The sequence below is a fragment of the Salvelinus namaycush genome, chromosome 5, assembly GCF_016432855.1.
Source record: "Salvelinus namaycush isolate Seneca chromosome 5, SaNama_1.0, whole genome shotgun sequence".
In the NCBI taxonomy this organism is placed as follows: domain Eukaryota; kingdom Metazoa; phylum Chordata; class Actinopteri; order Salmoniformes; family Salmonidae; genus Salvelinus; species Salvelinus namaycush.
Genome location: NC_052311.1, coordinates 21,841,953 through 21,868,306, shown reverse-complemented (window position 1 = coordinate 21,868,306; position 26,354 = coordinate 21,841,953). Strand labels below are relative to the sequence as shown.

The window sequence follows — 26,354 nt, the reverse complement described above, 5'->3', positions numbered from 1 at the left end:
TTTTTTTCTGACTGATTTGTCGCGCGTTCCTGACTGTAGGCTATTCCTTGTTATTGGGCCACAATCCACAGCTTGTTAATTAAAAAAAGAAAGAAGCAATTGACACTCTTTGGCAAAATGACAGGCCTTCTCATGGTGTAGTAGGATATTCTGAATTATTTAATTTATTTCTGAACAGACAGCCGTAATTCTATAACTTTGGCAAATTTATTTCAATTTATCAAAGGTGCTGCTGCTATGATTCTATTAGGAAATAAATGATGAAGTGCAACGCTGGAAAGATGAGAGTTGCAGGCTCATGTCTATCAGAGCAGAGTGGGAGAAAGATCATAAATAGTGAATCTCATTCTTGTTATGTGAGAGATACCGACAAGCGTTGGTCTCAAACATAGGTTACAAATGTTGCGCAAACCATAAACCGAATCAACTCTTAGAATATTAGGCCCGGGCTGAAAATCTACTTTCTGACATTACATTTTTATTTGTGGTGGCAGGATAATTAAGGAAGAGGCAACTCGAATGAACTTTGATTGTTTTTATTATAATTTTTACATTTCAAAAAGTGAGAATTATTTTTCATGCCTTGAGAAGTACCGGATCCGGCATAGGTTCCGGAACAAAACAGTCCAAAACGAAGAGGTGCAGGATCCTGTTCCGTCTCAAATTAATCACTGGGTTTAGCTACAAAATCATTGCTCGCTTGTTAGCTACAGTAGCTACCAAAATGTGTTAATCAGCAAAGGGATTTACTCATGTCAAGCTTTGAAATATAATCCATCCAAAACTAGACTAATAAAATAAACTGACAGTATTATGGTCTTAACATTACATAGTGTACAATAAATCAAAAGGAACTGTAGAAACATGTGGCATTAAATGTTTACCTGGTCAACATTAAACATCTTTCCAATCGCTCAATTCTGTTTCACTGCAGGGCGGGAAGGCGGCCAACCAATCACTGCCAAGAGGATGCGCATGCGCAATTTGGTATGCCAAATTATAAAGTATGCCAAATTAATGCAACTGCATCTTATTAATGGAACTGAATTGAAAACAAAAAACATTGACTAAGGCCAGGACTATATTTAGCATATTTCTCCTCTTAGTTTCTTGTCCCAGGTTATAGTCTAGTCACATTGCAAAATACTATTGATTGTAGTCTGGATACCAGTCTTTTTACCTTGCCCCTCTGCAAATGACAGGATTGGCCAGCTGTACAGAGACAGGAACCAGGCTACATTGTGTGATCATTCTCTATGTGGATCCCCACTATAACCGAATCCTAAATCTGTAGAGGAAACAGAAACAAAGTTGTCTTATGGAGGTCACTGAAAGCACTGAAAGAACTCTCCCAACCCCTGCCAAGCCCGCAGCTGAACCACCTATTATGTGACATTTTTATTTTACCGTTATTTTACCAGGTAAGTTGACTGAGAACACATTCTCATTTACAGCAACGACCTAGAGAACAGTTACAGGGAGAGGAGGGGGATGAATGAGCCAATAAACTGATTAGATTACACAATTGAAATATGTTCATCTGGCTTCCCAAAATAGCTTGACTCACAAGACTGGAGGCAACAGGGCATAATAGTTTGTTACACTAGGGTATATTTTAAACCAGTCAGGAAAAGTTGTGGCAAATTGATTCTGTAAAGAAGCCTCCTTCCCTTTTCATTTTGTTCAGGGTCAAATGCACCCTTAAAGCATCTCTAATCAGTCAAGCACTGATAGCATGTGATCATTGTCTGGTTACAATACAGGATTACTTGAACAGCAGATATGTTTTACCTCTAGTGCCATAGATGTAGAAATGGCTCAATGCGAGACTATTGACTCAAAACATAGATCTCTTTTGAATTAGATTGTAAACTGAATTATAGCTGACAAGCTTTAAATATGAACATAATTCATTACATTAATATGAACAGAATTCATATATTCATTCGATGTACGAATAATATTCATATTACATTAATCACACACACATGCAAATGAAGAGTACAACCAATTAGAAATGTGCAGTGAGCAAAAATGTACAGTGCATTCAGAAAGTAATCAGACCCCTTCCCTTTTTCCACTTTGTTATGTTACAGCCTTATTCTAAAATGGATTAAATAAAAAAAACGTATCAATCTACACACAATACCCCATGATGAAAAAGCAAAACATGGTTTAGAAATGTTTACATATGTATTGAAAATTTAAAAAACAGAAATACCTTATTTACAAGTATTCAGACCCTTTTCTAAGACTCTAAATAGAGCTCAGGTGCATCCTGTTTCCATTGATCGTCCTTCAGATGTTTCTACAACTTGATTGAAGTCCACCTGTGGTAAATTCAATTGATTGGACATGATTTGGAAAGGCACACACACACCTGTAAGGTCCTACAGTTGACAGTGCTGTCAGAGCAAAAACCAAGCCACGAGGTCAAAGGACTTGTTCGTAGAGCTCCGATTGTGTCAAGACTCAGATCTGGGGAAGGGTCACAAAAAAATGTCAACAGCATTGAAGGTCCCCAGAAACACAGTCCCCAAATACAGGTGTGCCAAGCTTGTAGCGTCATACCCAAGAAGACTCGAGGCTGTAATGGCTGCCAAAGGTGCTTCAACAAAGTACTGAGTAAAGGGTCTGAATACTTATGTAAATGTGATATTTCATTTTCTTTATAAGTTTGCAAGGGATCTGAATACTTTCCAAATACACTATAGTTTTAAAATATGCAGCATTTAACAGCCTGGGCATAATATCTGCTCGGTGAAATGTTGATTAATACCAAGTGACAGGCAGCAATGAAACACTCGGGCTCCCAGTCAGTTTCTAGTAGGCCTTTTTATTCATCAAAACAAAATGGCATCCCCATTCATAGATGACTGCATTTATAACAGACATGGGTCAGAGGAGCAGTTTGTGACCCATATTCACATGGCTATTCGTGATCACAGTATTTAAAGCCACCACTAATCAATTATTCAACATTACCCATGATGTGACATTAAATCTCAACCGTGATAACCAAAGGTAACTCTTTATAGTTCATTTTATCTCTCGTGTACAGGACTAAGTTAGGTTAAACCCATTCATTTCGGTGACCCATCAGAGAGAGTTGTCACACAGGAAAGCTGAGAGATATGTAAGGTACATTACAGTGCACTGTTCAGTCTAGGAGTCTTATCTAGGCAGCTTTAGGTAGTTCCAAATAAAGGGAAAATAATGAAAACATTGTACTCAAATTAAAAGATAGCCAGAAAGAGTGTAAAGGAGAGATGCATGTCTTTAGGAATATTCATAAAAGGGTAGTTCTCTGACCTTTTAATTTTCTTGAAAACGCCAACTAGGTGCCTCGGTCTCCCAGCTCGCATTTTATCTAAGCCTCAAACCAAAACCACACAAACCCTGTAGCAATAGTACCATAAAGAAACATTACTAATCAGGTTGCAGTGGGAACTAACTACATCGCATATACCCCATGACACAGGTCATTTCACAATAAGAAAAAAGAAAAAAATGAGAAATGGAGGTCTATTTCCTCAAGGCGGAAGCTGTACATGCCAACTAAATTTCAGGGGTGACGACCCCCCGCCACACAAAACCATGAGACCAATACAGGAAAAACACACTGCCAACCTCCAATCTCTCAATGAAATCTGTATATTTCTGTTTTGTGAGTAACATTGTAAGTTCTACCTTTTCCTCCCTGCCCTCTAAAATATACTGTAGTAGATGAATGCCCAATCAACCAACAGCTGCTGTGGATCCTAATCACCCAATCACATGAAGCTTAGAGTTTGTCGGGGGAACCAATTCCCATTCACCTCGCTCGATCAGACACCGGAGAATAAGAATTGTGGGATTCCAAACACGACTGACCGACTTTCACCACTAAGGAATCTGAGACCACAAAACTTGACCGGGTATGTGTTTCCGTGAGAGCATCAGTTACCTTGAAAAGTGCCAACTTTTTTTTATTTTTTATTTTTTTTATATGAGACAAACCTCTAATGGCTTTTGACTTCCACTGCTTTTTAGGATGTTCTGAAAACAGCGTGGACAGGTTCACAAGAATGGGAGTAAGAAACAAGGAACATAAAATACTGTAGGCCACAGATGGGTACCAGCTACCGAGCGGTTCCAATCTTTCCTCCTTAGTTCCTTTTTCATGTCGTATGAGATTAAGTTTAAAAGGAAAAGACATCAATGAATCATTCAGTGAGAAAGTAGTGAGGGTGGAAGCTTGTCTGACACCCTGAGAGTACTCTTTATGACTCTCAGACTGTCGTGAGAAACATAAGAGTAAAAGTCTTAAAGATCTGTGTTAAATTCTGCTGCTGCTGCTTTTGACTTAGGAAATGCAGTCACAGGATGTGCTTACTTACTCAGCTACCAATAGCCAGGCGGGAGACTGAATTATCCCACCAATGAGGGAGGAGGATGCACGAGCTGAGTCAGGATATCTTCTCTTGATGAGTCAGCAGGCGCAAGGACATCAGTATGAAAGCCTTGGTATCTCCGTGAAGCCTGCCGGCAACCAAGTCACCCCTCCGAGCAACAGCCTCACATACTCCCTCACGCACAAATATTTGTTAATGTACACTTACACTATAGCCCTACATTATAGATCAAAACCAAAGGGAAAAAATGAAAAAGCCATGTACAAAGTATTAAAAGAAACGTCACAGTACATTCACAGAAGAAAAACGTTCGGCAAACCTTGCTCTCTAGGGCTGTGTAAAGCAGCACAGAATCTAATCTATTGAAGCCCGTTTACTAAGCTCTCTCTCTGTTTCAAAAACCTTGCCCGCCCCACAGTTCTGCGGGGAACTAAGCATGTACAATGGACCCCCCCTTACTCCCAGCTTCACTCTATTAGGAACAACTTGAGCGAGGTATTCTACAACTAAAACACACTTTTAAAAAAACATGGTGGAAGCCACATGGAATGAAATGTCGAGGAGACCTGTTTATCATGGGAAAGTTTGTCTCTTGAAACCCCCCAAAACCACAACTGCAGTATTAAAAGCAGACAAGACATCCATATTGCATGTTTGTTTTTTTGTCGACCCTCAACAGAAATGTTCATGTTAAGTCTATCTACTCCTCTGACACATACAAAACACATGGGACTGTTAAACTGGACCAAGCAAGAAGACATTGAGGGGGAAATGGCTAAAACCTACGAGCTGTAGTGTTGCCCAGATTCACCGGTTGATAAATACTGTCTAGATCTGCGGGATGGATGGATGGGGGGCTGATTAGCAGAAGCATAGGGTGTTGGAGGTGGGGGTTCAGGGGGGGTGGGAGGAGAAGAGAAGACAAGGTGGGGTCCCTAGGTTAGTGTCTGCTGCACTGTTACAGAATGGTATGGGAAAATCGATTTATTCTTTCTTCGCTGTTCGAAAAAGCCCCTTTCTACACCAACAACTCAGTCTTCATCTTCACCATACTGGAATCCACACTTCCATATTGGAGGCAGTCATGATTGTTTTCTGTTGATCTTGACGAGACAGATCGCTTCATCGTCCTGGGAGGGGGGAGGTGTGGAGAAGACAGCCGGGGGCGGTGGGGAATAAAGGAAGCCGGGGGAGGGGGGGGGTCAGGCCAGTTGGTTTAAATCAGAAGATCCAGGGTTGTGCCAGCCACTTCAGTCCTTTCTCCCTTTTGTGTTTCTAGGGGACCTCCTGAGGACATCATCTTCTTGTTTCTGGAGAGAGCGGGAATGAGAGGGAGCTTTGGGTCAAACTAGCCATCATTGTTTCTATTCTGAACGATTAAATGCAATCAACCCCATCACAATTATTTCTAAAGCCCTTTTAACAGCAGAAGTTGTCAACAGTGCTTTTACAATGCTCTTTCTACACAAGTGGCAAGCTCTGATTTGTCGTCACAACAAACCACATCATGCTTACCAAGACTTGCCTTACTATCCCGTACCTGATCAGTTGCCACCTCCTCTTCCTCTTCCTCATTTACTGCTGCCTCTTCTTCCTCCTCCTCCTCCTCCTCTGCAGGGCTGTCCTCTGCATCACTCTTCTTCTCCGCTGCTGCTGCTGCTGCTATGGAAACCAACCAACACAGAGTTAGCTTTTACTGAGACCATTGTGAAATACCCCCAGGTGATGCAAGGCAGCACGCATTGTCAAGTAAAATGACACACCGTCTTGACATACATTTGTGAAGCTACAGTACAGACAGAGAGGGGGGCCGAGCCAATGAGTCCTAACCTGGCTGGCTCTTCTCCTCTTTGACTTGGTCCTCCTCAGCCTTCTCCTCTTCCTCCTCCTTCACGTCTGGCTGGGGCTCGTCTGTCTTCTTGTAGTCAGCTGCAGCTGGAGCCGCCGCCTTCTGTTGGGGAGAGAGAGAAAAGATACACATCAACACAGATCAAAACATTGCCTCTAATGACATCACTTAGTCATCCATTAAGGATTTTACTCCCACCGACATTTACTGAAAGTCTTGTGGGGGGGGGTCCTGACGACTTGACCGAACTGTCGACAAATAACCATGCAGAGGTAAATGTGTGTGGGAGTAATTTTAATAATAAATGAGACACTATTGAGATGATACCTTAGATGGTCTGTGGTCCCTCACCTTTCCGGTGCAGAAGAAGACAATGATGAGGATGAGGGGCACGGCCACAGTCAGCACATAGACCACCCACAACCAGGGACGCTCGTCTGCTGCAGTCATCATCTGGTTTACCAGCCCGGGCTAGAGGAGATGGGAGAACACAGTCACGGAATGGTCAAGATCTGGGAACCATCGACCACAACCAACCAACATCAACTACATTACAAGCAGGGTATGGATTACATATGCACTATTGGGGGTGCCGTTGAAAGTAGTTCTTTGTAACAAGTTTGCCACAACATGGCTGGTATAACAAAGTGTTGGGTATGGGGCATTAAGAAATGGTCGGAACAGGTCTATAGCAAGTCGACCACAAATAAAAAAAACTTCACTCCTGTATCTTTCATATGGACCCTAAATGTGTATTGTGTTATGATTATTATTTTTAAAGTTATTGAAGTTTTCTTTACACATCTCACTCACTTCCTGAAAGTCTTCATAAGGGCTGGGGGTTTCCTGTTTCACAGTGCATACTTGTGCAACATACTTGTGCACTCGATAAAACAAAAATACCCTCTTGCTTTTGTTCAATCTCAGTCAAAAGAACCCCTTAGTTTGATCATTCATTAGTCCTAACATAAGTCTTGCATACTATGGGAGACCGTTTCGGAAACAATGACAGATCACGGGAGGGTGTGCATCCAACTCCATCCATACTACAATAGCAGACCTGAGACGAGCTGTTCCATATTAACAGTGGCAGCCAACTGGACCAGCATGGCTACCAGTGTAAAACCAAATGACCCATAGAGCAAACAATGAGGCTGTGAAAGCAGTGGAATGCTCAGCGGGCCCCACGGTTCACTGTGAGGGGTATGTAGCTAGTACAGCCGTGTGTGTGTGCTGCTCTGACAGAAAGGTAGAGTGTGTGCAAGACTAAAAACAACAAGAGAGAGCTAAGAGACCGGAGAGCGCTAAGAGAGAGCTAAGAGACCGGAGAGCGCTAAGAGAGAGCTAAGAGACCGGAGAGCGCTAAGAGAGAGCTAAGAGACCGGAGAGCGCTAAGAGAGAGCTAAGAGACCGGAGAGCGCTAAGAGAGAGCTAAGAGACCGGAGAGCGCTAAGAGAGAGCTAAGAGACCGGAGAGCGCTAAGAGAGAGCTAAGAGACCGGAGAGCGCTAAGAGAGAGCTAAGAGACCGGAGAGCGCTAAGAGAGAGCTAAGAGACCGGAGAGCGCTAAGAGAGAGCTAAGAGACCGGAGAGCGCTAAGAGAGAGCTAAGAGACCGGAGAGCGCTAAGAGAGAGCTAAGAGACCGGAGAGCGCTAAGAGAGAGCTAAGAGACCGGAGAGCGCTAAGAGAGAGCTAAGAGACCGGAGAGCGCTAAGAGAGAGCTAAGAGACCGGAGAGCGCTAAGAGAGAGCTAAGAGACCGGAGAGCGCTAAGAGAGAGCTAAGAGACCGGAGAGCGCTAAGAGAGAGCTAAGAGACCGGAGAGCGCTAAGAGAGAGCTAAGAGACCGGAGAGCGCTAAGAGAGAGCTAAGAGACCGGAGAGCGCTAAGAGAGAGCTAAGAGACCGGAGAGCGCTAAGAGAGAGCTAAGAGACCGGAGAGCGCTAAGAGAGAGCTAAGAGACCGGAGAGCGCTAAGAGAGAGCGGAGACCGGAGAGCGCTAAGAGAGAGCGGAGACCGGAGAGCGCTAAGAGAGAGCGGAGACCGGAGAGCGCTAAGAGAGAGCGGAGACCGGAGAGCACTAAGAGAGAGCGGAGACCGGAGAGCACTAAGAGAGAGCGGAGACCGGAGAGCGCGGAGACCGGAGAGCGCTAAGAGAGAGCAGAGAGCGCTAAGAGAGAGCGGAGACCGAGAAGCCTAGATGTGTAGAGAGAGAGGGCCATTAAGCCCAATATGCCAGGCATCCCAGGAATTCATCTTTAGGAATAAAAGGCAGCATAGGTCTGGGGCTGCAGGGATTTGGACGAGGCAACCAAACTAACAGCTAATCCTTGGGTACGAGCCAACATCATCCCAACTGGACTCACAACTCTACTGCACACAAGCTTATTTTGCCTCAACTGCAATGGAGCGAGACCACCACCTAATGACGACCTCAGTGGAAGGCGCGTGTGTGAGAAGCAGGGCAACTGCTTCTTAATAGTCCACAGCCCCAGCTGTACGTTTGGCTCTATGGAACAGTGTACTCTAGCGGTGCAAGAATGCACCAGCCACTTCAGGCTACACTCTTCCTCTGGGTAACATAGCCATGCTCTGCCATCTCAAGAAAGGGACCGGGTAAGAGTCATGCTAGGCTAGCTCAAGAAAGGGACCGGGTAAGAGTCATGCTAGGCTAGCTCAAGAAAGGGACCGGGTAAGAGTCATGCTAGGCTAGCTCAAGAAAGGGACCGGGTAAGAGTCATGCTAGGCTAGCTCAAGAAAGGGACCGGGTAAGAGTCATGCTAGGCTAGCTCAGGAAGCTTTTCAACTAAATCCAACTCATACAGAGGAGTAGCTGGAGCACGGTGAGTGACTGTTCCACCGTCACTGCTCAGCTTGGTGTCCCTCTCCCTAGAACACCATGTGTATGTCTGTTTCCACTTATGGGCGGAGCAGGCCAGGGTTTTTACACGTCATATGGAACAGATAGCCACGCTAACCAGTAGCGTTCCTCTGAAGGGCGTGGGGAGAGTGTCTATTCTGGTATCCCCATGAGAACACACAGGCAGAGAAGTCACCACTAACCACTGATATTCTCTCTGATATCATGTCATGTTTACAGAGGATTGGGGCTAGGGTGATCCATCTCAGCATAGGAGTGCTGATCTAGGACCAGTTTAGCCTTTTAGATCATAATGAATAAGATTACATGGACGGGGGAGGGGGGGCTAATACTTGATCAGTGCTCCTATTCTGAGACGACACTTCATACAGACGGCCCCTGATCCTAAGTCTGTGGTTGGACAACACATCACCTCTAGTTTACGAGAGATCCAAATTAAGTATGCGTCATGATCCACATGAAGCATTCAAGTGTAGGTGTGCAAGTATATGAGTGTCTGTGTACGTGTGTGTGCAGTTGTACCCACATCAGCGGCTCCCTCAGCAGCTTTCTTCATGCCCCAGCCGTCATTGGCCCAGCGCTCGGCCGTGTGCCGCTCGTTGGTGATGAAGAAGTTATCGAAGAAGATGTCGCTGGTCATGGACCACAGCTCCAGGCCCACGGCGTTGAAGGGGGTCATCCTGAAGGGATGGAGGTCCTCGAAGAAGTCCGGATTGGCAATCTTCCTGGGCTTCCACACACCCTGGGAGAGGCAGAGGTACATTGAGAGTAGAGTACACTGTACTGTGAGCGTTACAATTATTTTGGGGTTTATTTGTGTGCAACGACAGCTTAGTAAAAAAAAAAAAAAAAAAGGGTAGGATTTTTTTTTAACATATTAAATAAAGTTACTATTCAAGATAAGAATATAAATATGCTCTCATCAATACATACACCACATGACCAAAGTATGTGGACACCAGCTCGTCAAACATCTACTTCCAAAATCATGGGCATTAATATGGAGTTGGTCCCCCCCTTTGCTACTATAACAGCCTCCACTCTTCTGGGAAGGCTTTCCACTAGATGTTGGAACATTGCTACAGGGACTTGATTCCATTCAGCCACAAGAGCATTAGGAGTTCCAGTTCATCCAAAGGTGTTTGATGGAGTTGAGGTCAGGGCTCTGTGCAGGTCAGTCAAGTTCTTTCACACTAATGTCGACAAACCATTTCTGTATGGACCTCGCTTTTTGCAAGGGGGCATTGTAATGCTGAAACAGGAAAGGACCTTCCCCAAACTGATGCCACATTGTTGAAAGCACAGAACTGCATATTTGTATGCTGTAGTGTTAAGATATCCCTTCACTAGAACTAAGGGGCCTAGCCCGAACAACAAAAAACAGCCCCAGACCATTATTCCTCCTCCAAACTTTACAGTTTGCACTATGGTAGCGTTCTCCTGGCATCCGCCAAACCCAAATTTGTCCGTCGGACTGCCAGATGGTGAAGCATCACACCAGAGATTGCGTTTCCACTGCTCCAGAGTCCAAAGGCGGCAAGCTTTACACCACTCCATCCAACGCTTGGCATTGCGCATGGCGATCATAGGCTTGTGTGCGGCTGCTCGGCCATGAAAACCCATTTCATGACGCTCCCGAAGAAAGTTACTGTGCTGACGTTGCTTCCATTGGCAGTTTGGAACTCGGTAGTGAGTGTTTAAACCGAGGAGAGAAGATTGATACAGCAGTCAGCAGTCCTGTGAGCTTGTGTGGCCTACCACTTCGCAGCTGAGCCGTTGTTGCTCCGACACGTTTTCACTTCACAACAGTACTTACAGTTGACCGGGGCAGCTCTAGAAGGGCAGAAATCTTATGAACTGACTTGTTGAAAAGCTGGTATTCTATGACGGCGCCACGTTGAAAGTCACTGAGCTCTTCAGTAAGGCCATTCCACAGCCAATGTCTACGGAGATTTCATGGCTGTGTGCTCGATTTTATACACCGGTCAGCAACGGGTGTGGCTGAAATGGCCATATCCACTAATTTAAAGGGTTGTCCACATACTTTTGTATATATAGTGTACAAATAGTTGGCAAATTCTGAAAGAGCAAGTGAAACTATTGTGTGTATGTTATTTAGGCTACACACTTCACTGGGGTGAAGCATGTTCCTAAAGAGGCTGATGCTTTGGTATATGGTACACGCTGTGAGGTGTGAAGGGTTACCTGGTAGTTAGGATTGTCGATCATTGGGGCCTTCCACTTGCCCTTGTAGTTGGGGTTGTCAATCATGGGACGTTGCCAGGCACCGCAGCCGGGGGCGGTCTCACAGAGGGCGTTAGGGATCTGAGGGGCCTCCCACTCACCATCCATGTCCTCATCCCTGGAGAAAAAGAAGAAAAAGTTACGAAAATGTCACAGACGCAGTCATACAGTGTACAAAATGATGGTATACAGTTGCAAGTTACTGTGGGTGTGAGAAAGCAAAGAACAAGAGAAAGAAAAGACAGACTGCATTTAGAGGACCTCGAAAAGGGGTCATTAGCCAGTATCTCAACATTGGTCTCCTCCCCATTTCCACTGTGTCCTGTTCCTCTAGCTCTTCTCTACCGGCTCAAATTTAATTTCTGCCACAGAAGTGAGACATCAAAGCAGTGAAAAAGGAGCTCGTCGCAGCCCAAAAACCAGGCCTGGCTGTCCTGAGGCAAAGCATGACTTGTGAAATTAGCTCCTCTCACCAGGAAGCCCACTCTCTTCACAGAGAAGAGGAGCTACCGCAAAGGCTAGCAATTAGCTTCCAACACACAAGTGGGCTGACCCAGATGAGGATACACAATGAGGGAAGAGAAGACAGAGGGGAGAGAGAAGATGAAGGGGAGAGAGAAGACAGAGGGGAGGTAGTAGAGTGGTAGATGAAGGTAGAGAAAGAGGAGAAAGACATGGAGAGAGTACTATGGTAGAGGGGAGAGACAGCAGTTTGAGAGTGTAGCAAGATAGCGGGGTGAGCTGAATGCAACGGTATGGTAGTTACCAGTCCTCGGGCTTGACTGCATCGGGGTCACTGGTGTACTCTGGCTGATCATCCAGCCAGCCGTCTGGCTTCACTGCATCCTCATCTGGGATCTGTTTTGGTGCATCCTCATCCCTGTGGGGCAAGCGGTTGAGTTAGAGGGTACACGCACTAACACAGCACCCCCACACTAACACAGCACCCCCACACCTGACACAAACATAAAACTGTCCACAGGACACACACCTATTATCCCATGTTAAAACAATCCACCTACATTTGAAACATGCACATGCTGTGTAATTTACATGTAAGCTAACCTGCTGAAATAGCCTCTCTCTCCCTCTTACACACACACAGGCCCTTACCAGTCCTCAGGTTTGACTGCGTCAGGGTCCTGGATCTTGGCCCTCTCGTCCCAGTCCTCTGGCTTGTGGTCATCGGGGTCCTCGATCTCGGCGGCAGGATTGATGGGTGGGGTCATGTCTGTCAGCAGGTTACCACTGTTCACCACTGTCTGGTCTACCAGCACCTCAAAGCTGTTGTCTGGGTTCACCACTAGGAGGCGGGAGAGAGACAGAAATGGTTAGAGGAACTAATAGAAATGTAACAAGAAGAACGAACACTATTCCCTAATCTAAACTGGCATACAATCAAGTGTTCTACATAATACATTTCTATGTGATCGTTGTGACATCGCACCAGTTACAACAGCAGGGCTACCTAAATGGTGCCTGAGAACATGTAGAAATGTCTTACCCAGCGTGTAAAGGTGGGTCTTCTTGTCGGTGTAGTAGGTGCGCAGGTCTGCGTCAGGCTTCTTGGCGTGCTTCTCCTCGTATTCGCCAGTCTTCGGGTTCTTGTGGCGGAAGATGAAGTGCAGCTTGTAGTCCTCGCCACACTTGTCTGGTCCGAACATGATGGTGTATGGAGTCTTGTCAACAAACTCATCCTGGTGGCAAGGACAAATATATATTTACTCTGGCTCTGTATGAGAGCATTATGGAATGTGTAACTGGCTACTGGATATCCAGGCCGTCTACATTGGTACATTTGAAACGAAGACCAAGCTAAGGGGTCTTCTACATAAACAGAGCACCTTTGAGAGGTTATTTTGTGTTTTCTGAGATTGTCTTAGATTGCATGGTGCACAGATAGAATAATGAGCCAGATATGTCACTGGATGTATAAATATGAAGCATCCGCTTGGCGTCTCCACTTACTACCAAATATGGTGGTGAGAGGAAGCCCAGTGGCTGGCAGTGGGAGATGACGGAGCGAGATGGATTTTGGCCCATCTTCTGCAGATTCTCATTGATGAAACATTTGATCTCAATACAGTTTCCTGTTTCCAAAACTAGAATATTTTACAAACAGAGTGGACTAAGTTTTGTAGATTTAACCATTTGCAAAAGTACAATTGATTCTATTATAATAATTATAGAATAAGTCCAAGGGTGCATCGAGTTATTGCACACGCACTTCGCAAAGTAGGTGTTCCCTAACGAAAACATGCTATAACGTGCCTTGGCTTCCTGTCCGTGGCTTCGCCCCCCTCATTTCTTGTTCTGCCCACTATGACTCATTTGTTCCCATTCGAAACGACAGGCTGTGGTCTATCTTGGGTTAGTTATAAAAATCTTTGGTGCAGACGTGTGGCTTACCAGGTTAAGGTCTGGGGTCTGGGAGAGCAGTTTGACGTAGGCACCGCCACAGTCGATCCCCTGCTGGAAGTTGACCTCATACTGGACGATGAGGGGTTTGGTGTCGAAGATGAAGGGTCTGAGGAGCTGGGCTGAGATGGCGTGGTGCTTAGCACGTGACTTGAGGACCAGGCCTTTGTCTCCGGGCAGCTTGCTGTCTTTCATGTCCTCCACCTCCCATTTACCTGCAAGGAGGAGGTCAAATATGTGAATATACTCACTTGATAACTGCCTGAATGGAGCCAAACCTAGGTTGTATTCATTAAGCACCAAACACACATTTTTGTTTTCTGTTTGTAAAATGATTTGCTATGTTGTGCCCTACTTAATACAATGTGTCAGAGACCTGGCCTAAAATTAACACCCACCAAATGCAGGTAGATTTTAGCATTGGCGGGTCAGAATATCTAATTCACCAGCCATGTTAGCGGGTGGTCACACTTGGGGCACTACAGTGCAAGCATTTGATATAAAAATAGTAAAAAGTCAAGTATGGGCACATGCTGCAGTAGCCGTTTTCAAAGTATTTCTGCCGTTTTGTTTCATATCTGGTAGTGCACCAAAAAATGTGAATCCTACTGTTATAGCTATACCACCTGGCTGGGGAGCTGTTTGCATTGTGAGTGAAGTGCTAAAATATTTGTTTTTAGAAGCAATCTACACAGGTATAAACGTTGGTCTAACTACTACAATAAGAACTTATACTTGTGTTTCTTGGATATTTACATTGTTTTGTTCACAAGTCAAGTTGTTTTTCAATGTTTAAGTTTACTTCCACTGCTAGCAAAGATGTCGGCCTCCACAAGTCAGATTTTCAAAGGCACACCCGATGACTCAAGTGGCCCCATTACCACGGTAACCTTAAAGGGGCAGCTGAAAATGTCTCATCTGATGTTTTGGTTAAAAAGACTCACAACATATTAAATGAAATTGAGCAATATACCACATGACATCTTACTAGTAACACATTCATTGATTTAGAAACATTACAAAGCACGCTCATCCGCAAAAAAGAACTGCTGTTTTTTGTGTAATTAATACGGGGGAAAATACTTTAATTTTTTTGTGGCTGGTAGATTTTTTAATCTTTAATCTACTTGCTAGTGGCTGCTAGACTAAAAAGTTAGTTTATGGCCCTGGTCAGAGAGGACCTGTCTTAGTGCCTACCATCATACTTGGCAATATCCTCATCAATGTCCTCCTTCTTGGCCTTTGACAGGACCCAGCTGAAACAGGAGAAGTAAATTGATTTGAGTCAAGTAAACAGGATAGCACCTGGACACCACAGAGACAGCCCCAGGGGGAATGACCTTGGGGCTGGGTTCGTATTTAAGTCAAAATGGCAGCTGGTCCTATGGTGAGCACTCACACAGCACAGTATGGCATATGAAGAGAACACAATAAATGCAGTTTATAACACCCATGTTATTTCGGGGCAGCATATTTGAATACATCTTCTTTGATCTAGATGTAATTTGCATTACAAATGACTGTATATAATATTGCCTGCGTTTAACAGCACTGTTTCAAAGTTTAACGAGTTCTCACCTGTCTAAGGTCCCCCTGTCAAAAGACTCAGCGAAGAAGTGTTCCCCCATGGGCTCGGGAGCTTTGTAGGTCACCTAGAGAGGAGCGGAGAGCACAGGGGTCAGTGGGTCAGCTCTTCCACTGCCCAGTGTGCCAACCAGGACACGTGTGTGTGTCCTATGCAAGAGCAATGGGAGGACATAGGTCAGTCAGATAGCAAACCTTCAAGTCACATTGCTAGTCAATGTATCACCTCAGAGATTCTTTTAAATGCCTCCCTACCTCTACTGAAGTTAGGCTCATCAGAGATATTCACCACTGGAAACGTCTCATGACTCTGGCGTTAGCCATATCCTTTATGTAAAAACAGGGTCTAAAATGAACACCCGCCACCTGCAGGTAGATTTTGGCTTTGGCGGGCAAGATGTCTATTTCACCAGCCACGGTGGCTGGTGTTCAGGGCTCCACTCGCATGTGTGAATAAAAACAGTCAAGTATGATCAAATTTATAGTAAAATAAATGCTGCAGAAGATGTTGTTTTGTAAGTATTTCTGCCATTTTGTTAGCTGGTAATTTAATTGTACAAAGTCAAAGAACTACGAATCCAATATAGACTATTCCACCTTGCGCTGCAACACTGCCTGGCTGGGGGCTGTGCGCATGTGAAGAGCGGAGTGAAAGATTCATTTTTAGAAGCTCTGTGCACAAGCATAAAAGTTAGTCCAATTTAATTTACACTAAAGTTTACTGAAGTGAGACTTTGTCCTTGTGTTTCTTGGCTATTTACATTGTTCTGTTCACATGCTAGGCTGTTTTTCTATGTTTGAGTTTCAACTGCTAGGGAAGAGAAGACAACACTTCTAGTAGTCAGACTCACAGGCACAAACGTGACTGGAGTTGCACTACCATGGTAACCTCCCGCCCTTAAAGTGGCAGGTGAACATTTTGTCTCATCTGTGATATTTTGGTTAAGACTCAGGTCATGAAAAATGAAATTAAACAATATACCACATTAATTCCCCCATGTAATACATTTATTGTTTTAGAAACATTACAAAGCATGCTCATCTGTTTTATGGTGTGCTTTGTTGGTGTAATTTTAGTGGGGGTGGATTATTTTGCCTGGTAAAAAAAATCTGAGTGGCAGGTGGACCTAAAAGTTTATTTTATGTCCTGTGTAGAAATATGACAATTTAGAGTAGACACTAACTTGTGGAGAAAATAAGGCCACTAAGCAGTCAGAGCACAGGCTTTATCTCTATCAATTGTGGTGTTGTGTGAATCACATTCATACATTGAAATGAGCTCAAACCTCCCATTCACTCTACAGCCCATTCACAATGGACATTTGACTAGTGAAAATGGGTTGGTTGGTATGCATGTGTGTGTGTGTGTGTACAAGTGAGGCACTCCCTTTGAGTCGATGCAGAGTATATCCAAGCAGTAAACTCAATTATGATCCATTTATCCTTGAGAGGAACAGTGAGCAGCCATGTAGGCCTAACCTCTCCTCCTTGGCTGTCACAATCTGGGTATGCTGGAGGGAAAGAGAGGAGCCACACTTTCTAACCACTAATGGGATTTTAACCACTAGAACACTAACTTCATACACACTGGTCTAGGTCAATAGGATACTTACTTTAGGGGCTGGAGGCGGTCCCGGTGGTGTGTCTGTATCCTCTGGATCCACCTCCCCGTCCAGAAGCTCCTCCCCAAGGCCCAGGTCCTCCAGCTCATCCTCCACGCCCATGTCTTCCGCCAGCTCCATGATAGGCTCCTCCTCCTCCTGGTGGGTGGCCACTGTGGTCAGTAGCAGCGTGGAGCACAGGCCCACGGCCAGCAGCACAACACACCTCACATTCAGCTCCATTGTCTAGGGTAGAGGAGAGATCAATTCATAAACTAGGAGAAAATGTGAGCGGTTGCCTCAGCTGTCCATAAGTGCTTTAATAAGAGGTATGGCAGATAACAGTGGTGGTCTTGCTGACTCGAGCCTACTAGTTACTTTGGCTAATTAAGAGATCCCCACTTCCTGTCTGCATCTACATTCAGATTCCCAATGTTTCCCCCAGGATTTTTTTCTGCAGTGGCGGCAAGGGTAGCGGGGTTGCATTGCTACTAAATACCATGCTAGCTGTTCCCCTAGAACCCTCAAACTCAACTCTGGACCACCAAGTCAGTTTCACTGCATTTTTTCATTGTTCACCTATCATCACAGACTGATTTAGACCTGGGACACCAGGTGGATGCAATTAATCATCAGGTAGAACAGAAAACTAGCAGGCTTCAGACCTTGTAGGGTAAGAGTTGAATGCTCCTAACAGATTATCCATTTAAAAGCACACCTTGGCAGAAATATACCTTTTTTTTTTTAATTTTATTAAATGACATACCGGTAATGAATATGGGGGAAAACACTGATTCCTATTGAATTCCTTCCTTAGCCGTTTCAGATTGCTAGCCACCTTACCTCGAGGGCTAGGGAGGAGGAGCGGAGTTAAAGTATTATTGCTTAGTTACACCCATCCGTTCCTTTCACATCAAAATGACTAAGAGTAGAGGCTGATTTCAAAGAGTGGAAGCTATGGGTAGGGCATGAAAGATGGAGGAAGGGATGTGATGGAGAAAAGGATGTGATGGAGAAAGGGAAATGACAGCTGAGAAAATGCAGCCATTTAATGAAGAGTAAATAAGGGGATAAATGAGATTTTTTTTTAAAGGAAGGAAACAGGGGAGGAAGAATGTGCGTGAAAGAGACTAGACTACATGAGACACCAGAAATATGTGGGCGAGTGACAATGCAAGTCAGCATATTGTTGAGCTGGAGAAAAAGGTTACTTCCAGAGCAGGTGGCCATTGTGTCAAATTACATAGAGCTCTTTATCCTATTAGAACATAAAAGCCTAGCGGAATAGGTGGTCCATGCAGGAATCAAACCCACAACCCTGGTCTTATAAGGACTATAATTGAAAGTTCCTGGAACCAAAATGGCCATTAATACTACTAGGCTCCCTCCTAAGGTTTTAAACGTTTATCCTTTCCATGCCTACAGAACGCACACACCCTCTGACCGTTTCCAGGCATATGGTCGCCATGCCGTTACCCAGAGCCTCCCTGGCACCCATTGCCATAGCAATGAGAGGGGTGCCTGAGGGATATGCAGCCCCAGCCTTTCCCCTAATGGGATTAGTCCCAATGAGATTACACTAGCACACCATATAACACCCACTGAGTTTATACACTACACATATTTACCTTTCATATTATTCACAGGCAATTTACTCAACACAAATAATTTAGGACAGACTGTGTACACACAGACATAAGTTCCTCCGACACAGTCCCAAATCAACCCTTAGCCTGCCCTTCCACCCATCTACTGGAGTGGACTACATAGGTGTTTAAGCAATATGGCAAATATTCTGCCTAATTATCAGAATGTTATTACAATGTTTCTTAAGGCTAGCACATGTCACACCGAATGTGGATCTAGCTTTCGTCTGCCAATCGCGTTTTAGGGACCATCCGCAGTAGACTGCCAACTTTTTACAAACAATTCTACATGTAAAATCAGTGCGCGTTCGTTTGCAAATTGCGTTCAGAGGTTCTAAGTACTCTCGGCCAGGAAACGCTATTGCTGTGTCTGAGCCCTTATACCTATCCAATTCTCTCAGATCTTCGCTAGCGCCCAGGGGGAAAGGATTGATTCGGGATTGGGTTGTCTTCTCTAATCGGATAAAGCCAATGAGATTGCAATTTGTGCCCTTATAAATCCCCCCTACTCTCACCCCTCAGTATGTTCTGATACCTTTAGCCAAAGAAGTGGGGCTGGGCACAGAGAGAGTGAGTATGTAGGAGTACTATTAGGTCCACATTACCATATGCAGTATACAACTGATATGTTTTTCAACCATAATTTAATCTAAAATCAAGTCATAATATAGAGAGATCTAACCAAAGTCCATTAACACACTAACCAAAGTTACCAACTTTTATCAGGAGATTACCAGCGCCTACACGCTAGCATGCAATCACACACTATACATACCATGTACATAGCTTAACCCCACGTGGTATTAGCATCAGTAGCACCACCGGCTAGCACTTCCCATGGCATAGCAGTAATGGTGGTAACTAGCCCAGACAGTCCAAGCAAAATGGTTATTAGGTTAAGATAACCATAATGCACTACTGTCCATACATGGTATGGAGATTAATACTCCAGTACTGCCGTTCTCATCACAACTTCTATTTAGTATCTCTATTGAGCTTGTTCTGCAGCTAATATGGGCATTCTAAAGGCTTGCACACATTGCACCGAATGTGGATCTAGCGTTGGTACGACGATCGTTCAGGGCGCTGTTTTTACAGGACCGCCGACTGTAGACTTGACTGCCGACATTATTCACCCCATTATACATGTAAAAAAAAAGCGCTGGAGTAGCTGGACAAAAATCCTTGAAGGTGGGTGTGAGAGCTATACACCCATCCCCCCCCAATCAACTCCCATCTGTCCAGATAACCAGGGTGCTGTCCCCCCCAAGGGACACATCACCTCTACAACCATTTCCCTTAAGGAGTGTCCTGAGGGGACAAATCAGGGGAGCTGCGAACACAGCCTGTGTGTGTGTGCGCGTGTGCAAAATGTACAAATGGTCGGAGAGGTACTCAAATCCTGACTCATAGCAGAGAAGAAACCGTTGGGCGATATTTGGGGAGACATCTACTATGATATGCTGCTCCCAATATCACCATACCCAATATAATAGTTTTGTGCCGTTAATGACAATGTTGAGAACAATTTTTGTGCTTATTTACAATATTATAGTCACATTCTCATTAAATAATCTTAATGCGGTTAAAAAAAATAAGGTTTAGTTAATTAATTTAACATACTGATAAAACTGCACAGTTTAGGATTTGTACATTTTAAATGGAGTATAGTCTTGCAACATCATATATCACAATATTCGATTTAATCACATAGCGGCACTAGCGTGGAGCAAGGGGCAACAGCCACGCAGGGTGGTTGTCACTAGTTAGCACAGCCACAAAGTCAAAATTGGCAATATCGTAAAAATTTTGGAAAACAAAAACATTTGTAGAAATAGGCGGTGTTAGGCATAATTATGAATTTGTGGCTGTGTTAACTAGTGATGACCACGCAGCGCCTGATGAGAAATTAATCTCAACTTTCCCTTCACAGCTTTTCATAGAACACTGTCACCACTTTGCTTTCACTAGCCAAGAGGGACACCTTCAGGCCCAGTGATGGTCCTGGCGGTGTCTACGCGACAGCTGGTGTGTTCTCTAATAGAGGGTTCTGCCATGCGTCTGTTTGTAAACTGTGACTAGGGTGTTTCCCTGCAACAAGTCAGGCTGCCAACAGAGAGGGGACAACCAGAGGGAAGCTCACCACCAAAGCACCATGCATGTAACTTCTTGATGACCAAGTGAGGGGTTAAGATACAGGACTTTTGGGGGTGGGTGAGGCAAAGGGGTTGTAGTTGACTTGCAAGGTCCACAGTTAGGCTTGGGCAATATCACTGATCTGGCTTTCAAGTCTATGAAAATGCCCTTTGTTACAAATTTAACCAGAACCATGCATAATGCACATTCACTAATAATGCCCAACTTTTCCTAGCAGGCATTAGGCTATAGAAAATTAACACAGGTCTCATCAACAATCTCTCAAGCCCACTTGATAGTGATTGGCCAGCTAATCTTTATATTTCAAGTTTAGCCAACTTGGATCTATTTGCTAGCCAACAAGGTTGAACAGTTGAATTGTTATGAACACACCCTTCTGTTTGTCTCTGTTTGAAAAGCATGTTAGCCTGTCCACTTTGTTCAGATGTTGAAATCAAGTAGCCTAGACTCATATATACACACAATATGTGGACACCCCATCAAATTTGTGGATTCAGCTATTTTAGCCACACCCGTTGCTGACAGGTGAATAGAATCGAGCACACAGCCATGAAATATCTATAGACAAACATTGGCAGTAGAATGGACTTACTGAAGAGCTCAGTGACTTTCAATGTGGCACCGTCATAGGATGCCACCTTTCATCAAATTTCTGCCCTACTAGAGTTTCCCCGGTCAACTGTAAGTGCTGTTATTGTGAAGTGGAAAGGTCTAGGAGCAACAACGGCTCAGCCGCGAAGTGGTAGGCCACACAAGCTCACAGAACCGCAGAGTGCCGAGGAATGTAGTGCATTAAAATCGTCTGTCCTCAGTTGCAAACTGCCTCTGGAAGCAACATCTGCACATCAACAGTTTGTCGGGAGCTTCATGAAATGGGTTTCCATGGCCGAGCAGCCGCATACAAGCCTAAGATCACCATGCGCAATGCAAGCGTCAGCTGGAGTGGTGTAAAGCTCACCACCATTGGACTCTGGAGCAGTGGAAACATGTTCTCTGGAGTGACGAGTCATGCGTCACCATCTGGCAGTCCAACAAACAACCTACCCGAATGCATAGCACCAACTGTGAAGTTTGGTGGAGGAGGAATACTGGTCCGGGGCTTTTTTCATGGTTCAGCCTAAACCCCTTAGTTGCAGTGAAGGGAACTGTTAACGCTACAGCATACAATGACATTCTAGATGATTCTGTGCTTCCAACCTTGTGGCAACAGTTCGGGGAAGGCCTTTTCCTGTTTCAGCATGACAATGCCTCCTTGCACAAAGCGCGGTCCATACAGAAATGGTTTGTCGAGATCGGTGTTAAAGAACCTGACTGGCCTGCACAGAGCTCTGACCTCAATCCCATTTAACACCTTTGCGATGAATTGTAACGCCAACTGCGAGCCAGGCCTAATCGCCCAACATCAGTGCATGACCTCACTAACGCTGGTGGCTGAATGGAAGCAAGTCCCCAAAGCAATGTTGCAACATCTAATGGAAAGCCTTCCCAGAAGAGTGAAGGCTGTTATAGCAGCAAATGGACCAACTCCATATGAATGCCCATGATTTTGGAATGAGATGTTTGACTTTTGGTGATGTAGTGTACTTTACTTCTCTGAATTGAGAACAAGTTGCCAATTCCTTATATGATTGTATTTTATGCTTATTACATATTTATAAAAACACATACTAGACAGCTAGTATAATAGTCTTTGGCTAAAATGCTGCTAGCGGTACCCTAATGCCATGAGCGACAAACTGAGCATTGATTTTCCAGAATCATTGACACTCTCGTTTTATTATAATTTGAGCAGCTCAGACATAAAGGGTATTGTTAGAAAAGTTACTCTATTACAGTAGAATAATATCTAAATGTGTTTGTGTCCATATGACCCATTCTGTTGAATCAAACCCCAAATAGCAAGTTGAAACCACTTGTCAGAGAGGAGGATGTGATCTCTTAACTTTTTTGACGTCAGAGGCAGGGGAAGGGGCTTGGTGTGTAAACCATAAAAATCTGTCCAAAATAAGGCTTATCTGTAGGCTTATTTTGGACCTAAGCTTGTCGCCTGCATTCCCGCCTTTGGGACAATGACTCCCAAAAATACAACATGAGAACAAGCGGACAAACACTCATAAAAACAGAAAATAACCTTGATTCTTGCAATACAAGAATTTGGAATATCGCACAAAAACAAATTCTAATTCATTCGATATATCGCCCAGCCCTAACCACAGTCATTCTGTTTTGGGGGATACAGGAACTTGAGGGGTGCCTGCAGCCTAGCGGGCTGTGGACAGTTGCGAGGTGTTTTGTGGGTGGGAGGGCCAGAAGGATAAACGTGAGAGTAGTGCCAAATGTAACTTTCTCAACAAAGGCTGAAGACGTCATGCGGGCAAACAAAACACCACACACACAGGAGGGGAGACCCTAGTTGTGCTGCCAAGTGGACAGCCTTCCCCCATTCACATCATGCCTCAGCGGTCACATGTACATGTGAGGGACAGAGCAGATACAAGGAGGGGGAGGTGACTGTAGACTAATCCATCAGTGCTCAAGCAACACAGCAAGGAGTATTATCTGTCAGCTAGTCTTCTGAATTCATTCCACCCAGTTCACTCTGTATTTGGGGAAAACAGTGCTGTCTTCTAATGCTGAGGTCATATGGTTCTCTCAGTGTATACCATCTAAGTAGGAGACATCTTGCGCAAGACGTCGAACTGTGCTTTCACAGAGTGTCCTCTCATGGATAAGAAACATGCAGCATCCGATACTGGAAAGCCAACTCTGTGCTATGAAGCCCTGTCTAGGTCATACTGTAGGTATCTGAGTAGGGGTGCGCCCTGGGTTAAAGCAGATAGGATCAGGACCCAAAGCCACCCCCATGTGCCTTTCGGGGCCTTGACCATCTCAAAAAAGATAATACAAGACGTAAGAAGATTATATAAAAGCTCATATTTTAAAGCATGTGTATCAGTCTATTGTGCCATTCAACGTTAGTTACTAAATTGTCAACAAGAGTGGATTTAAAACACAATTATCTTCTTAATGTCTAATTTTAAAATGTAACAGTTCTTTGTGTTAAATATTACCCACCAGAGAACTGAGAAGTTATTATTTAACAAGGTTAAACAAGGGGCCTCCCGGGTGGCGCAGTGGTCTAGAGCACTGCATCGCAGTGCTAGCTGCGCCACCAGAGTCTCTGGGTTCGCGCCCAGGCTCTGTCGCAGCCGGCCGCGACCGGGAGGTCCGTGGGGCGACGCACAATTGGCTTAGCGTCGTCCGGGTTAGGGAGGGTTTGGCCGGTAGGGATATCCTTGTCTCATCGCACTCCAGTGACTCCTGTGGCGGGCCGGGCGCAGTGCGCGCTAACCGAGGGGGGCGGGTGCACGGTGTTTCCTCCGACACATTGGTGCGGCTGGCTTCCGGGTTGGAGGCGCGCTGTGTTAAGAAGCAGTGCGGCTTGGTTGGGTTGTGCTTCGGAGGACGCATGGCTTTCGACCTTCGTCTCTCCCGAGCCCGTACGGGAGTTGTAGCGATGAGACAAGATAGTAATTACTAGCGATTGGATACCACGAAAATTGGGGAGAAAAGGGGATAAATTAAAATAAAATTAAAAAAAACAAGGTTAAACAATTAATGTCCAACTTCCTACGCCCATTCAGATAAATAATTTATATTCATCCCTAGAATACCAATGACATTTCTCACAATAGCTTTCTAGAAATGTGTGAACCATTCAATAAGACACACCAATTCTAGCTTTGGGAAACAACATCGGGAGTCTGTATTGGTTGGACTCCCTGAGTTCTGCATCCTTCTGGTGGGTGGCGACGAAAAATAACCCTACCACAATATAGCCGGCGACACCCCCCAAAAACTTTTCCTGTCAATAAAGGCATACCTATAATCTCTAGGAACTTGATTTACCAGATATAAAGTGAAGTGTTCCTCGCTATCAAATAAGCGCCCGAATCCAATTGTTCTCCGAACTGCACCATATTCCTGCAATTAGACCAAGCACTTCACACACAGCAGGAATATGGTGCAGTTCAGACAAAAGTTGGATTCAGACATTTATTCGATAGCGATGTTAACATTTCACTTTACATCTGGTAAGTCGAGTTCCTCGAAATTATACATGTGCCGTGGATGCAGAAAAAAATGGGGAGGGGGGGTGAAGCCGGCTATGTTGTGATATGGTTATTTTCTGTCGCCAGCCACCAGATCGATGCACAACTCAGGGAGTCCAACCAATACAAAGACTTCTGATGTGTCCCAAAGCTAACCAATTCCGTTAGATAAGCAAACTGTAAAAGCCACTGTAAAAGCCACATTTCCAAGAGGGCGCTGTATGACCTCTATCTAGCCGTTGTACTTTCTGGTTTCATTCAGTGGCGGAAGTGGGTTTGCAAAACTGGTCAGACTTCTAAGTGCTTTGCCAGGAATACCCGTTTCCATGGTAGAACAGGGGCAACAAGGTGGCAATTCCTACAAGCAGGCTTCATGTAGCTTCTAAGGGAAATTATTTCACATATACGAATATTATCTGTAGCTAGCTATAGTACTCATCTTGATAACCCCCTTTTGAAGGTAGTATGCTAATGTAACCCACCATATCCAATACAGGAAACGCGATTACAATGACCAGACGAAAAAGGACACAGCTACATAATTATGGCAGAATGCTTATCATGAGTCCATTCATTTACTTGTGTACGAGATTTAAATAGCCACATTTGTTTCGCACCATGACACATACTGCTGCATCATCACCACATTTTTTACTGATTTCTAGCGTTAGTCAACTACAATATAGTTTGTTACAATAACGTTCCGAAATTTTCACAGAGTAAATATTTGTCAATTTTCCTTGCTTCTACTCGAGGCTGGTATTGCTTGCTATCCACGTTCGATGCATCCCATGTAGCCAAGTTAGCTAGTCCAACTTGTCTTACACAAAATGAACACACGAGCAAAGTGTGCAACTGACAGTGTTACATGACAATAAACGGAACAATGACATTCATTTGTTATCTTAATTACTAACTAGCCTAAATTAGCTTGCTAGCTGGCCGTCAGCTAGCCAGTCTATGCTAAGACCACGCATGGATTCTTGATCTTATTCAGTAAGATACATGTATTGCAATTAAACGATACTGGCCTGTATGCAAACAGCTGAACATTCTATGTCAATTTAGACTGAAATTATAATTTAGCGATTTATGTTTGTAAGAAGTGATATTTGTTCGTCATTACTTACCTCCTGATTCCGATGTGACCACTTGGAACTACAGCCGGATCACGTGTGGCTTTGGGGCATGCATACTGGATTAGTACTCCACCTTCTCCACTTGCTGATTGGTTGCTAACATGAAAACGTTGATCTTTTCCGGGAATTATAGGAATTTGATTGCTTGTACTACACGCTCATCACAATGAATGGTCTCCGCCCCCAATCTCAACCTCGTGGACGGCGATGATTTGTCCAGCTCTAAGAGGAAATGCATGCCGATTGGTTATAGTCAGACAAGGCTCAAATATAAATTTGCAGCAGCGAAAATGATTGATGATTATTGTAGTTTATCATCAATTAATGATT

General features: G+C 44.4%; 1 protein-coding gene across 5 annotated transcripts; it reads right to left on the bottom strand.

The window, feature by feature from the left end:
• Positions 1-2,816: 2,816 nt before the first annotated feature.
• Positions 2,817-26,102, bottom strand: LOC120048048 (calnexin-like). Of its 5 annotated transcripts, none has more exons than XM_038993729.1 (14): positions 26,016-26,102; positions 16,983-17,216; positions 15,364-15,437; positions 14,983-15,041; positions 13,777-14,000; positions 12,872-13,064; positions 12,481-12,670; positions 12,134-12,247; positions 11,329-11,485; positions 9,650-9,865; positions 6,571-6,714; positions 6,225-6,345; positions 5,935-6,059; positions 2,817-5,704 (listed from the first exon to the last, which is right to left on the bottom strand). In XM_038993729.1, the coding sequence occupies exons 2-14, from the start codon at positions 17,211-17,213 to the stop codon at positions 5,645-5,647; spliced, it is 1,908 nt and encodes a 635-aa protein (XP_038849657.1). In that variant the 5' UTR covers positions 17,214-17,216; positions 26,016-26,102; the 3' UTR covers positions 2,817-5,644. The 5 variants fall into 5 exon arrangements, with proteins under 5 accessions (XP_038849657.1, XP_038849659.1, XP_038849660.1 ...); XM_038993731.1 differs by having other exon boundaries at positions 5,935-6,056; XM_038993732.1 differs by having other exon boundaries at positions 6,595-6,714.
• Positions 26,103-26,354: the final 252 nt, after the last annotated feature.

Coding starts and splice junctions, on each gene's coding strand:
- LOC120048048 (XM_038993729.1), bottom strand. CDS start 17,213: ATGGAGCTGAATGTGAGGTGTGTTGTGCTGCTGGCCGTGGGCCTGTGC. Junction 11,486..12,133: donor GCAGTCAAGCCCGAGGACTG/GTAACTACCATA, acceptor CTTTTTCTCCAG/GGATGAGGACATGGATGGTG. Junction 6,715..9,649: donor CTGCTGAGGGAGCCGCTGAT/GTGGGTACAACT, acceptor CATCTCCTCTAG/CCCGGGCTGGTAAACCAGAT.